This window comes from Hyla sarda, chromosome 4, assembly GCF_029499605.1.
Source record: "Hyla sarda isolate aHylSar1 chromosome 4, aHylSar1.hap1, whole genome shotgun sequence".
Lineage (NCBI taxonomy): Eukaryota > Metazoa > Chordata > Amphibia > Anura > Hylidae > Hyla > Hyla sarda.
In genome coordinates, this window is record NC_079192.1 from 182,049,254 (window position 1) to 182,064,965 (window position 15,712).

The 15,712-nt window shown below is 43.7% G+C and overlaps 1 protein-coding gene across 2 annotated transcripts in view; it reads right to left on the reverse strand.

The window, feature by feature from the left end:
* CHKB (choline kinase beta) overlaps positions 1-15,712 on the reverse strand; it is a 58,167-nt gene that overhangs the window by 16,252 nt on the left and 26,203 nt on the right. For both annotated transcript variants that reach the window (XM_056573009.1, XM_056573010.1), the window contains exons 7-9: positions 12,918-13,005; positions 10,535-10,643; positions 6,896-6,993 (exon numbers count right to left, since the gene is read on the reverse strand). In XM_056573009.1, the coding sequence (XP_056428984.1) occupies positions 6,896-6,993; positions 10,535-10,643; positions 12,918-13,005 (295 nt within the window). The remainder of the gene's footprint in view (positions 1-6,895; positions 6,994-10,534; positions 10,644-12,917; positions 13,006-15,712) is intronic.

Below are 15,712 nucleotides of genomic sequence, written 5' to 3' on the forward strand. Positions count from 1 at the left end.
TTACTGGTGAGCATTGATAAATGGAGCTCCATCCAGAAGGACCAGAGTTAAATAGTACCTCTCATTAACTTGATACATTTTATACATTCACTGCCACCATCATGATAAACCAATCCCTGCCTTTATTTATATTATTTGTTAGTTTTCTACCTTGATATTGCTCTGTATTTTCTGCTCAGTTTCAGTCAGATGCACAGATTGGAAAGGGGCATTCCCCAGCAAGTGTGACATCATCTGAAGCCATACAGGGGAGAACTTCATCCCCCCACTCTGCAACCAACAGCAAATGGCAGTCAAGTGCTATAAAGGAGCTATGATTGGATAAGGCTGGACATACACCCCTTTCAGCACTCCAGACTGCATTTCCTGTGTTTGGACTTCTGCCAGGCAAGCAGGAGTCCAAAGTCTGTGCAAAAGATGGGGGGAAATGTGCTCCGGACAAGTAGGGAGACACCTAGTGGCAGCTTTTTTAAACACAAATAAAACATTGAAAACATATTTTTTTTAATCAAACTACATTAGAAAGATTTTTTTATTTACCATAAGGAGTGCAATAGCAAAAAATTTTTTTATGAGAGTGCCCATTTAAGCGGAGAAAAAAAAATACTGCATGTCAGATATTTTTTTTCTCAACTCCCTACAATAACGAACACTTGATGGATCCTATTTAAGTCAGTGGCATCTGACAGGACCCAGCTGTGTTTGTTGTACAAAGGGTCCGTTTGGCGCCGAACAGACCCTGAGTCAGAGCACAAGGGTTCAAATGTGAGCATAGCATAAACAATGCCCCTTCTAAGTCTTTGTTATGTACAAGTAGGAGAAGTTGCTCTGTACAGAATGAGTTTTTAGATTGTGCTATTGAAAAGATCAGCAGAAAGAGCTTCATGCTTTAGCCCTAGTTGTGCAGCGCTTCTAAAAACAGCATTTTTTTCCTACCTGTTCATGCATCCTGTGGTGCCTACTATTGTTGAGGAAGCTGCCGCCAACGCAGTTTTTTTTTTTTAAACTCGTTTTATTGAAGTTTGAATAAAAGCATATACAACAGCTCTACAGAATGGATATTTGTACGACAAAATAAGAGTGTTGAAAATGCAAACATACAGGAAAATAAGTGTCACACTGTTCCATTAGCGTAGAGCAACTCAATCAGGAAGAATCCAACCTGAGAACTCAGAACAAAACATAAAGCACAGCCTCATGCTACAGTATTGCAGGGTCGAAGCCCTGCACCACAACCAGACATGGGAAAGCATAGAGTGGGAATGAAGGATAGTATCAGCCTCTACCCCATGATAGCACAGAACAGAAGGAAATGAAAAGAAAAAACAAAAGAAACACACAACCAAAAGGGGGCACAATTAGAGAAGAAAAGGGGAGAAATGGACAATACAGAAAAGAGGAAGGGAGCTAGCAGGGATTAAAAGGGAGAGCCCAGAGCTCCTGAGGACATTAGGGAAGTAAATGCCGAAGGCGAGTATCTGGTAAGGGGAGACCCACACCACGTTCCCCACACTTTAAGAAATTTATCAGGGCATTTTCTAAACTAACTGTTCGTAGGGGAGAATAACATTAACCAATTTCCTCCACTGCGGGAGAGAGAGCGGGCAGGGGTCCATCCAGCACCCGGGCCCGGGGAGAGGAATGTATTATAGACACCCATTTGATAAATCGGGGGCCGAAACCAAAATAAACAAGGACCTCCCTAAGGTAGGCCCATTCTACTGAATCGAAGGCCTTTGCTGCGTCAAGAGAGGCTAGGGCCCAATCCTCACCCAGCGCCCCCCCCAATTTGGACTGCGACCTGGCCCCTCCTGATATTCTCTGAGGTAGACTTACCAGGCATAAAGCCAGTTTGGTCCCCGTGAATGATAGATAATATAACCATATTTAATCTGTTGGCGAGTATTTTAGTGAGAATCTTATAGTCTACATTAACTAAAGAAATGGGTCTATGAGAACCGCACTCAAGGGGGTCCTTATCTGGTTTTAGGAGGACAACAATATTTGCGCCATATAGAGAGTGCGGAAGGCAGCCCGTCTCAAAAGCAGTATCATACATACATTTCAGAGGACCTTGAAGGAGGGCAGCATACCGAGAGTAAATTTCCACAGGCAGGCCATTAGGGCCAGGCGCCTTCCCACCCTGCATGTCCCCCAAAGCATTGCATATCTCCTCAACAGTAATAGGAGAGTCCAGCAGAGAGACGGAGTCAGAGGTCAGCTCAGAGGTCAGCTCCGGGAACTGAATAGAGTCCAGAAAAGAGGTCCTCTGGGGAGTACCGCACCTGAGAGGCGTAGAGAGAGTTGTAGAATTGAGCAAAATGCTGAGCAATCAGCGTATTATCCCCCCAGTACCTGTCCAGAATCAGAAGCCATTCTAAGGATCATAGGGGCAGCCTGATTCTGTTTAACCAAGTGAGCCAATAATTTACTGGACTGATTAGTATGTTCAAAATAGAATTGTTTGGAGAAGAATAATTTGCGGTTCATTTTTTCATTAAGATGAAGCATATATTGATGACCAGTGGAGAATTAGGCATGCTTGTTAGTCTCTGTAGGGTCAGCTACATATGCAGTCTCTAGGTCAGAACAAGCGTGGGCCAGCTCGGTCTTTCTTAGGCTGGGTCCACACTACGTTTTGTCCCATACGGGAGCGCATACGGCAGGGGGGAGCTAAAAGCTCGCGCTCCCGTATGTTACCGTATGCGCTCCCGTATGTCATTCATTTCAATGAGCCGACCGGAGTGAAACGTTCGGTCCGGTCGGCTCATTTTTGCGCCGTATGCGCTTTTACAACCGGACCTAAAACCGTGGTTGACCACAGTTTTAGGTCCGGTTGTAAAAGCGCATACGGCGCAAAAATGAGCCGACCGGACGGAACGTTTCACTCCGGTCGGCTCATTGAAATGAATGACATACGGGAGCGCATACGGTAACATACGGGAGCGCAAGCTTTTAGCTCCCCCCTGCCGTATGCGCTCCCGTATGGGACAAAACGTAGTGTGGACCCAGCCTAATCGCTGTCTCTCGTTTAATATATGAAATGGAGGATTTCAAACATCCCCGAAGATAGGCCTTAAGCATTTCCCACAATATATCTGTGGTACACGAGGGTTGATTAATCATAAGGAATGTTTGGAGTTGGTCAGGTATCCGATCCTGAGGGCCAATGAGCTGCAACCAGAAGGAATGCACCTTCCACCTCCGAACATAAGACTCCTGGGACAGCGATATCTCCAACAACAAAGGGGAGTGATCTGAGATAGCCCGGGCCTCATGAGAGACATGAGTCACCAGGGCATAAAAAAGATGATTACAGCATGCTAAAATCAATACGTGAGAGAGAGTTACTCCCAATGGAAAAACATGAATATTGCAGGAGACGGGGAAATCTTACATCTAAAGATATCTAGCCAACCCACCTCGGACAAGAAGGAAGTCAAAGGAGTAGGGGAGGACAGCGGAGACAGAGGCGGTGACACATGGAGGCAATCCAACTCGGGGTCAGGAGTTAAATTATAATCACCCAAGCATAGCACCCGAGCATGAAGTGGGGATGGAAGAAGGGGGGGCGGAAAGGGAAACAGGATAGAGGGGAGAGTACTCATCAGCTCCACACGATCATGAGTCCACCGCAGGTAGACGGTGCAGTCACAGCAGAAGTCCTAAGCGGTGAGGGGATCCTCGCTGGCGGCGTGCCCAATCAGCTGCTTCTCCCGATCAGTAAAGAATAGGGCACGATCACCATCGACAACACATAGCCTGGCCGGGTAGGCCATTGAGTAGGCGATTCCAAGATCCCTCAGCCTCCTCTTCACTTTCACGAAAGTAGCCCTCTGGCACTGCAAGTCCGCTGAGAAGTCGGGAAATAGGGAGATCTTGGCGTTGTCATAGGTGAGGTCAGGGGTCCTCCGCGCTATCCGCAAAACCAGGATACAGTTCAGGATACGGGCCAGCAGAGGCCATGGGGGGGGGGCCCCCAGGAGGTGGCGGTTTAGCAGGGACATGGTGCGCTCTTTCTACAGTGAAGGCAATAGAGAATGGCGCATCAGCAAAAGAGTCCTTCAGCCACTGCTTTACAAAGGCCCCCGGGGTGGGGCCCTCAGACCTCTCAGGCATGCCAATAATACGTATATTGTTGCTTCATAGCCTATTCTCAAGGTCATCTGCTTTCTGTCGGGATAATTCCAGCTTGGAAGTCAAATCAGTTAGGGAGGCAGGTACAGGGGCCAAGGTATTTTCAATGGTAGAAATCCGCCCCTCAGCATGGGTGACCCACTCCCTCAGGGCCTACATGTCCTGCCTCAGGAGCCCCACATCAATTTTCACCTCTTCCAGTTTGCCAATAAGGGTGGTCTGGCAGGATGTAATAGCTGCCAGCAGCTGTGCTGAGACCTCCCGCTGTGTTAATTCTGGAGCAGTTTCCCCTACCTTAGGAGCTGCAGGGCTGTGAGGGAAGGACCCTGTCTGGTGCCTGGCTGAGGAGTGCGCGGCCCGGGCGCCATCTTGAGGCTGGTCCCGGGCAAATTCTTTTAACTTCTCAGCAGCAGCACTGCCCTTATTGCGGGTCGTATCCAGTTTGGGAGGCATCCCCGAGGTGTGAGAACAGGTCCGGACCGTTATTTGGGCCAGGATCAGGTCAGGATACTGTAAAGCACAGGCGCTTGAGCAGGAGCTACAGCTCGTGCGATCGCTCATGTCAGGCGCTAGCCACGCCCCCTGCCAACGCAGTCTGTTTGATGCGCCTAGTTAGCACAACGCAGTCAGGTGAGCTGCTTACTTGTTACAACACCACTATCCTCCTAATAGCCGTTAACGGTAAGTGGTGCGCTCTGCTTTATTACTTCTTTGATATAAGTATGCGGCATAGTTAGAGACCTGGGAACAGTATCCACAAGTTTAAACCTTATTGGGAATTGTCCATTTACTGCCCAATAAAAGTAATCTTTACATATTCGGTATCAAATGATTATTTTATATGGTAAAACTATTTGGCTATATCACTGACATTAAAGTATGAAGTCAGAGTACCAAGGTAAATTGCTTTTATTTTTGTCCATTTTCCCTATATAGTGATGACAATAAGAAAAGATAGGGGTTCCATTCTGATAGTATAAGGAAGGTGACATGCCCCACAAAAAAACTAATACAAATAATATTGGGGGATTTTTTTAAAGGAAATCTGTCATCAGTTTCGGTACAGACAAGTAGTGCAGGCAACTGATGACAACCATACTTCTTCCATTCTGGGGCCGACTTGGAGCATGGGCGAAGCTTTGAGACATCACTGCTCCTGCTTCTTTGCTGGGTTATGCTGCTAGCAAATAGCAGCAGTTACGTCACCAAGCTCCGGCCATGCTCCAAGTTGGCCCCGAAACAGAAGATACCGAAGAAGATAGCAGGAGAACAGAATGGGATCAGGTAAGTAACGTTGCCATCAGTGTGACCTGCAATACCTGTCTATACCGACAGGTTTAACTGATGACAGATTACCTTTAATACAAAAAATAAATAAATAAATCTGTAACTTTATAATGCATTAGCCCAAAACATGTTAATAACCCTCGATCTTAAAAGGGCTCCAAATTTTTACTTTCATATAAGAACAATCCAAACTTTAAAGGAAAAAAACTATAAAACAATGCTTATTATAGGATTTCTTCTAATTTCTGAGAAGATCTTTTATGCCTGTCTGCAGAATTCAGTGTAAGCTTACAGTAATTTCTGCTCTTCTCATAATCCCCTCTTTTACATAGAAACCAGTTAAGCCCCTGATAATCTTTTAGATGAGATAACCTCCTAACAAACCAATTTACTGCCTGATTAATATGGATAACACAGTTGCTCTCCAGTTTAAATGAAGTGATCGATCTTCGACTCCTTCAGGAGATGTGAGAACTGGCAGCCTGTCAGCAAATCCTTCCTCAGTCGCACAAATAACAGCAGAGGGTTTGGGACACTCTGAACCTCTGCTCTCTCCTATTCAGTGTACGCAGTTATTTTAACAAAGGCTATACCACCTTAGGGTATGTTCACACTGAGGAATTGGAGAGGAATTTCCACGAGTAATCTGCTTGCTTTTTTATCTCCAAATCATTCAGCAGTGAAAATCCCCATAGAGCTGTGCAGAATTTCTGCCCCTCAGTTCACACTGAGGAATTTCCTCAAGCAGAATTCTGCCGAGGAAATCTGTTCCGCTTGAAGAAAGAACATGTTCTTTCTTTCAGGTGGAATCAGCATCGTTCTCCCATAGAGATCAATGTTACTTTTTTTTTTCAGTCAGAAGCATTTCCACACGGAATTTGCGCGGAATTGGCGTGGAATTTCCGCATGAAAAAAAAATAAAACATTTTATGAATAGAAATACTTGATACTCCTCCTCCGCATGAAACCTGCATTTCCGCACGAAATTCCATGCAAAATCTCTGTGAGTTCTTGTGGGAAAGTAACAATATTTTGAGGCAGAAAATTTCTGCTTGAATTCCGCCCCAATTCCTCAGTGTGAACATACCCTTAGATGCCTCCCCACTACCCCCATACCCATGCATATGTCCTCAATAAGAGGTGGCTGGCAGTACTTTATCTCCCAGGAGAACAATGGATGATTAGATGGTCAGACATTACATTCATCTAATGTGTATGGTCACTAAAGCTTTTTCAAAACCTTGTCATAGCCACTGAATTGAGAGAACAGTGTTCTTGGGATTGGTTGCAGTCCCAGTTGTTGGAACACCTAAGGATAGGAGACAACCCTTTTAATAGCACTACTTAATGAACCACAAATTCCATAACAATACTAACAATCCTATTCCTACAAAGAAAATAAACAGAAGAAGCTGCAGTACAAGAAACCCAATACATGAAGAAAGATACGGGAAAAGAAGAGTTTTCTTACCGATTCACCTCAGTAACCATGGTGGCCATTTGAACACGCCGCTCCTCTTCGCTAAGCTCTGGACAACTTTCCAACAGATAAGATCGGAAAAAATGAAGCTAAGGAGATATCACAAAAGAAAAAAAAAATAATTATAAAGATCTAAAAAAAATTCTTAAAAATACATTCTGTGCAGATGAATGTTTTTAATGGTCTTTATAATCACTGGTGCTCAGTTTTTGATATTACAAACTTTTAGCTTCCTAAAGCTGCCACAGGGGGAGGCTGTTTAACCTTAATGACCAAGGGAAATTTTCCCAATTTGACACGTGTCCACTTATTTAGTAATATCTTTGGAACGCTTTTACTTATGAAAGCCATTTTGGAGATAGTTTTCTCGTGACATATTGTACTTTACATTAGTGGTAAATTTTGATTGATATATTTAGCAGTTTTTGTAAAAAAAAATCCACCATTTTGGATAAATAGTCATGCCACACCAAATTAATGATTAATTCACATCTACGATAAGTCTAACTTATGTTCTCATCATTTCATAAACATAATTTTACTTTTTTAGAATGTTAGAAGGTTCATAAGTTTAGCAGCAATTTTCCAGATTTTCAAGAAAATTTCAAAATCATATTTTTCAGGGACCAGTTCAGTTCTCAAGTGGAATTGAGGGGCCTGTATGTTAGATTTAGGGATGTAAGAAAAAATCGTGATTATCGTGATTTTTCACTTGGCGATACTGAATCGATTGAAAATATTTTTGAATCGATCCTTTTAGGGATGTGGAATTTGTATCTCCTGACGCCAGGAACAGCATGTCCCGGGCATCAGGAGATACAAGTTCCATATTTGTGGAGCCGGGCAGGCCGGATCTGACGCGGCGGCACTCTGGGTGTATGGAGCTGGCTCCGACACGTGCCCGCTCCGTACTCTGCGGCCCCTGGCTGATTTCAGTAGCCGGGGGCCGCTGATGCATCACCGCCGCTAATATCCAGCATGCGGTGCTCGGCAGTGTGTATGGAGTGGGCTATGGACTCCTGCCCGCTCTATACTCTGCTGCCTCCGGCTGTTCTCAGGGCCGCCGCTAATAACCAACATACGGCGATCGCCGCGGCTGGCTATTAACCCTTTAGATCGCCGCTGTAAAAGCTGACAGCGGCGTCTAAAAGGATCTGTGAATGCTCCCTGGTGGGCTAGTGGTGTGGATCGCCACCCACATCAGCGCGATCGCGGGCAGGCGATCCACTGTGGAGGTAGCCGGAGGGCTTACCTCTGCTTCCCTGCTCTCCGTGGCTCTGTCATTGATAGATCCTGGCTGGACCAGGCTCTATCAATGGAGTTGAATAGAACTCTATTCATCTGTCTGAGGAATCTAATGATTCCTCCTAAAAGTGTAATAAAGTGTATAAAAAAAAAAGTTTTAATAAAAGTGTAGTAAAAGACATTGTTTTTTAGACAGAATCGGGATATATCGTGATGTATTGTCACCTAGACGGTATCGCGATATATCGAATCGCCACACTGGTATCGCGATTTGAATCGTATCGCCAAATTCTTGGCGATTCACACCCCTAGTTAGATACCCCCATACATCCCTCCATTTTAGAAACTGCATCCCTTAAAGTAGTCAGAATGACATTAAAGGAGTACTCCGGTGCACACTTTTTTCATTTTATCCCGTCCGGGCTGCAAAATAAAAGAAAAAACACTTTATCTTACCTGCCAACGAGCCCCCGGAGCTCGGGTACAGGTGTTCGGTCCCCGGGCTGTATTCTTCTTACTTCCTGTTAGCCCGGCACGTCACACGGAGCTTCAGCCTATCACTGGCCGCAGCGATGTCCCGCCTCGGCCAGTGATAAGGCTGATGCTCCGTGTGACGTGCCGGGCTAACAGGAAGTAAGAAGAATACAGCCCGGGGACCGAACACCTCTACCGGAGCTCCGGGGGCTCGTTGGCAGATAAGAGAAAGGGTGTTTTCTTTTATTTTGCAGCCCGGACGGGATAAAATGAAAAAAGTGTGCACCGGAGTACTCCTTTAACCCCTTAAGGACTCAGCCCATTTTGGCCTTAAGGACTCAGACAATTAAATTTTTACGTTTTCATTTTTTCCTCCTCGCCTTCTAAAAATCATAACTCTTTTATATTTTCATCCACAGACTAGTATGAGGGCTTGTTTTTTGCGCGACCAGTTGTCCTTTGTAATGACATCACTCATTATATCATAAAATGTATGGCGCAACCAAAAAACACTATTTTTATGGGGAAATTAAAACGAAAAACGCAATTTTGCTAATTTTGGAAGGTTTCGTTTTCACGCCGTACAATTTATGGTAAAAATGACGTGTGTTCTTTATTCTGAGGGTCAATACGATTAAAATGATACCCATTATTACATACTTTTCTATTATTGTTGCGCTTAAAAAAAATCACAAACTTTTTAACCAAATTAGTACGTTTATAATCCCTTTATTTTGATGACCTATAACTTTTTTTTTTTTCCATATAAGCGGCGGTATGGGGGCTCATTTTTTGCGCCATGATCTGTACTTTTTTTTGATACTACATTTGCATATTAAAAACTTTTAATACATTTTTTATAATAATTATTTTAATAAAATGTATTAAAAAAGTAGGAATTTTGGACTTTTTTTTTTTTTTTCGTTCACGCCGTTAACCGTACGGGATCATTAACATTTTATTTTAATAGTTCGGACATTTACACACGCGGCGATACCAAATATGTCTATAAAAAAAAAAAATTACGCTTTTTGGGAGTAAAATAGGAAAAAACGGACGTTTTACTTTTTTTATTGGGGGAGGGGATTTTTCACTTTTTTTTTACTTTTACTTTTACATTTTTTTTTACACTTGAATAGTCCCCATAGGGGACTATTCATAGCAATACCATGATTGCTAATACTGATCTGTTCTATGTATAGGACATAGAACAGATCAGTGTTTTCGGTCATCTTCTGCTCTGGTCTGCTCGATCACAGACCAGAGCAGGAGACGCCAGGAGCCGTACAGAGGCAGGTGAGGGGACCTCCGTGCGGCGTTATGAATGATCGGATCCCCGCAGCAGCGCTGCGGGCGATCCGATCATTCATTCAAATCGCGCACTGCCGCAGATGCCGGGATCTGTATTGATCCCGGCACCTGAGGGGTTAATGGCGGACGCCCGCGAGATCGCGGGCGTCGGCCATTGCCGGCGGGTCCCTGGCTGCGATCAGCAGCCGGGATCAGCCGCGCATGACACGGGCATCGCTCCGATGCCCGCGGTTATGCTTAGGACGTAAATGTACGTCCTGGTGCGTTAAGTACCACCGCACCAGGACGTACATTTACGTCCTGCGTCCTTAAGGGGTTAAAGAAGTTTATTAACCCTTTAGGAATTTCACAGAAATGAAAGCAAAGTGGAGGCAGAATTTTTAAATTTAATTTTTTTGCAGATTTTCTTATTTCAATCCATTTTTTTCTGTAACACAATAGGTGTTGACACAGAAATAAAACTCAAGATTTATTCCCCTTCTGACGTACTTAAGTGGCCTTTGTGTGCTACATGTCTCTCACACAGGCCTGCATGTTCTGTGACCGCCTGATGAAGACTAAAAACCGATCCCATTTCTATTGCAATCCTCTAGTACCTACCTGCTGCTCTTGTGTGGGGTAGTCGCTGAGTTGGTCTTTGTAGAATGGCCACTCATCATGATGGTAATTATATACCCACTCACAGAAGTGATTTCCAATGTCAAATCCTCTGTTGGTCAGAAGAAAGAAATTACCGTAAGTATACTCTGAATAGAGAGAGAAAACATAAGAGAGTTACATAACAAAATACAATATGTTCTGAGAGTGATCAGAACAGAAAGAAAAAACACTGAGCGCACTGGCACACAAATGGAAGGTCTCCCATTTTTTCCCCAAGCTATAACTAACAAGGACTATAGACATAACACACCTACTCTTCGCTATAAGTAGCACAGGACTACCCAGGACTCAGTGAAGCTATCTAGTTTCTCCTGCACATTTCAAGCCAGTAAAGAGGTTTGACAACACAGGTATAGGCTTCAATGACCCAATCGTAGTTAACTAGTGATTATGTTCATTTCCAGCACATATACATATATTGACTTGCAGCAGACAATGTTGGTACATACACATATATGTTCAGGAAATGACCTGTTGATTACATTTGTGACATAAAATCAATAAGGCCTGTGTGTATCTGTGCATATACCTATATGTCAGCACAACAGTGATGTAAACCCTGTCTAACAGGTTGCATCCACCAGTAATCTACAATGGGAAGCTAATGGAAAGCCATAGCTTTTAGGGTTTAGTAGATGCTTCTTACACAAGATTATCCAATGTAATTAAATCCCAACACAGACACTTATGTGCTACACAATTATTAAAATAAAGGTCTGGGAAACTAAGTTGGACAATGTAGGGTTTAGGGATCCTAACATCGAGAACAAAAGGAATACAGCAATTCTTTTTCATTTTGCTTTAATGCAATCTCTGTGCAAGAAGGGGGAGGAGGTGTGACCACCTATTGTATTGATCATCAAGCATCAATGACTTCTGCACGTCTTGAAATCTTTCTCATAGAAGGCAATGAGCATTACCAAACTACATTTTCTATAGTCCACATGGCTGCTGTAATGCATAAAGTTGTAGCAGTTATCAACATGAGTGCAGCAGCGCTACATCGTGGAGCTACTGTGGGCCTCCTATACACACACAACTGATGTTGACAGTGATACACACAGTACTTATGTATCAGCGCTAGCGCACTACATTCACTGGGCACAGGTGAACTATTAATACCCAGCTGAGTGAATGTGGGACAGTAAGTCTGATATAATAAAATACACAATGTGCTAAGTCAGGATGAGAGGCGCTTTTGGTCGCCTTTCGAGGTTGTGTGATAGACACAACCACCTCTTATAGCATGAAAGTACGGTGCAGCCACCCGGGTATCGGCAATGCGGGAACCCACGCCGATCATGGAATACAGTGGTAGAAGAAAACTTCAAAAAGGATACGGGCATCTGCGGCGCAATCCGTGTTCATGGAATTCACAGTACACATGTAATAGTTAAACTGTACATTTATTGAGCCAAGCAACGCGTTTCGAGACTAGCACTGTCTCTTTCTCAATGTTAAAATGGCATATGCCATTTTAACATTGAGAAAGACAATGCTAGTCTCGAAACGAGTTTGTTTGTTGGCTCAATAAATTTACAGTTTCACTATTACATGTGTACTGTCAAATCCTTGAACACTGATTGCGCCGCTGATGCCCGGATCCTTTTAGAAGTTTTCTTCCACCACTATTTTACTACTTTTAAACTGTTACTATTTTTTTTACTATTTAAACATAAAATTGCCCTATTCCAATTTGCTACAACCTTTTTATGATCTGTAGTTTTTATGGACACAATGTATGTTTAGATGGGACATATTGAACTCTTTTTATTTTCATTGTTTCAGGGATTTGATGGGACCAAAAATCATTAGATGACTTACACAGATCAATGGAGGACCATTTGTGCTCTTTTGGTAGAGGGTACCACAGGCAGGCTCTATCAATACAAGAGCTACAACAACAACAGAAGGCCAGGTAAGGCCTCGGACTGCAATGCCAATGACTGTTTTAAAGCCCATTTAGATTATGCTGGTCCTCTAAAGAGTTAATATCTGGAAGTGGCGATTGCCACATGCCAGCTATAAGTGGCGGCATATGGCTATTACAATCAGCCGGGGGCCCCGGGTATGGAAGAGTCTGGAATCCTTATATATACACACACCTCATGGGGCAGGAAAAGGTTAACATTTCCTTGTGCTGGCACTAAATAAAGCAGTCAGGTGTGGTCTAACTTCCATCCCTACCACAACTTCTAATAGATCTTTTAGTACTGAAGCATTTAAATGGATTCAGGTAAAAAAGAAAACATAGTAAGGGGTCCAGAGAGAATAACCCCTTAGGAAATGTCTAAGGAAACAAGTTCATGCAGATTGGTCTGACCTGTAGTTGTAGCTGCTATACTCAAAGTCAATGAGCATAAGTTTATCTGTTGGGTGGGAGGACCGAGATGACAGAAGCAGGATATTACCTACAAGAGAGAAGTTACCAACGTTACTTTTAACAGGAAACACATTCCTTACAGCAGTCATCAGAAAATCTAAGTATATAAGTGTATATGCTAAAATAAGATTGATTCAGCAAAACACCATTTGTTCATGCAGCAATATTGGTCAGGTTAAGGAATTTGTCATCACAGAATGGTATGCATGGTTTCCATGTGCTTCACCTGTACAATAAGAAAAAAAAAAAACCCCATCACAAAGCTACACGTGGTTCTTCTGTGTAAATTCACACCAGTGGGAAACCCACTGCTATTTACAGTGTGTGAACACACCCTTAAAAGGAAAACTTTCACCAAGTTCACCCACACTAAACCCAATACACTGAGTTATAGTGTGGGTGAGCAGGAGTCCATACATGGGTCACTTATTTTTTTATGTTTTCTTGTCGCAGAGTTGTCGTCCGCTAAAGTACCCCTGTTTGCCCTTCACTTGTGCTCTGAAGGCGGGTCCCTTGGCAGCAGCCTTGCTTTGGGTCCTGGAGGAAGGGGCCTTAGCCCGCCCCCCCCCCCCCCCTTGTTCGCATATTCATTTTCCCCCTGAGAGCAGCGTGTCGGGAGAGTGTTCTGTGCAGTGTAACTGCGCATGCGCCAGTCCCTCGCTTCAACCGAAAGTCAGGAGTAGCGAGACTTCAGAAAGAGGTACTTCCGGGTGTAGCGAGGGACCGGCACATGCGCAGTTACACTGCACAGAATGCTCTCCCAATGTGCTGTGCTTAGGGGGGAAATGAATATGCGTATAAGGGGGCGGGCTAAGGCCCCTTTCTCCGCGAACAAAAGCAAGACTGCAGGCAGAGGCCCCACCTTCAGAGCGCAAGTGAAGAGCAAACAGCGGAACTTTAGCAAACGACAACTCTGTGACAAGAAAACATAAAATAGTAAGTGACCCATGTATGGACTCCTGGTCACCAATACTATAACCCAGTGAAAGCCACAGCAGTTCCTGGAAGAGATTGCAGATTTGTGCACAATTTTCAGTGACCATACCCTTAGGCTAGTAATATACACTCAAGTGGACAAACACCAGGTGAGCTAGCAATGAATAGGACGGATCCAGACTGTGAATTGTATTATTTGAAGTATTGTCTATGTTTAAAAATAGTCAAGGAGTTTCCCAACTAAAAGCTTCAGAAGCACCTGTCTGCCCCAGTCTAAACCCACAAATATTCCATTTGTTTTGGGGTTCCAAGTCTTGTACTTCCTGGATGAGCAATTGCTCAGCACTTCAATTCCCAGACTGTATTGCTTTCACTCAGCTTATCCAACTTCTCCCACAGCACTTCTAAGGCTATGTTCACACATTGGAATTTCTGCACGAAATTCTGCTTGGAATGTCCGCATAGAAATTCGGCTGCAGCAGAGTCCTGTTGATGTCAACGGGATTCTGCTGCACTGTGCACCTGGCAGAATTTCCGTGCCAGATGTTTCCGGCACGGAAATTCTGTTTTCCGTGTTTGCAGAAAGAATGAACCTGTTCATATGCATAACTGTCTATGAGACGGCACATTCCTGTGTGGTTCTAGCAGTCTCTGGAATGTCAGGGCAGAGATTTTCCATGCGGACATTATGTAGTGTGAACATAGCCTAAGAGATCCTGCCCAGAGCTGTAACAGAACATTCCGGATAAAACAGCATGATATGTAGTTCTATTTTGGAGGCAAATTCCAGACACCATTAAAATCAGTAGGGTCCATAAAGTGCTGATGATGCAGTGGATCCGGCACCTGCTATCATTTCTTCAGGACAGAGTAGAACAAATGAAAAGGCTAGTAGCCGTGTGATCTTAGAATAGTTGTGTTTTTAAGTGTAGCGTCACACACAATGCATCCGAAGCGTATTTGAGGCTGTGGATGCACTGCCGGCAGTGACAAATCGATGGCCGAGCGAGCTCCCTGTAGTTCTGAGTGTCCATTTGTAGCAGCCAATTTTCTGCCAGCAGTCATGAGCGGACACAAAGATTTCCCAGCTGCAGCAGGGAGCTCGCTCTGCAGTCGCTCTGTGACTGCAGGCAGCGCATCCGCAGGGTCAAATACGCTGTAGATGCATTGTGTTTGACCCTACACTAAAGAGATATTCTGGTTTCAAAAAATTATATTTAAATATAATTATCATCCCAAGACATATAACATACAAATATAGTGTTATTACAAATTGTACTGGCCTTAGCATGCTTTTGCGTGATTCACCACCAACAGGAAATTGTGTAATTTTTCATTTGCCATGTAGTGTCTGCAGCCCCCCTGGCTCCTCTTCTCTCGCGAGAGGACGCATCATCCTCAGGAGGCTTTGGTGGTGAATTTTATGTTTGAGCTCTAGCGCTGCTTCCCAAGTGATGTCACTACCATCTCCCTGTTGTGTGTGCATGTGTGTGTGTATGTATATATATATATATATATATATATATATATAAACACATATACATACACACACACACACACACACACGTATAGTATGTAAAAAAAAAAACGGATGAAACTGTATGGGAAAAAGTAAACCGTGTGCGTTTTTAAACTGTATACTGTTTTTAAAAGTACATACGTTTTATAAAAAAAAAGTACATTCCGTCCGTTTTATTAAAAATATATATACCGTATATACTCGAGTATAAGCCGAGTTTTTCAGCACGATTTTTCGTGCTGAAAACACCCCCCTCGGCTTATACTCGAGTGAACTCTCC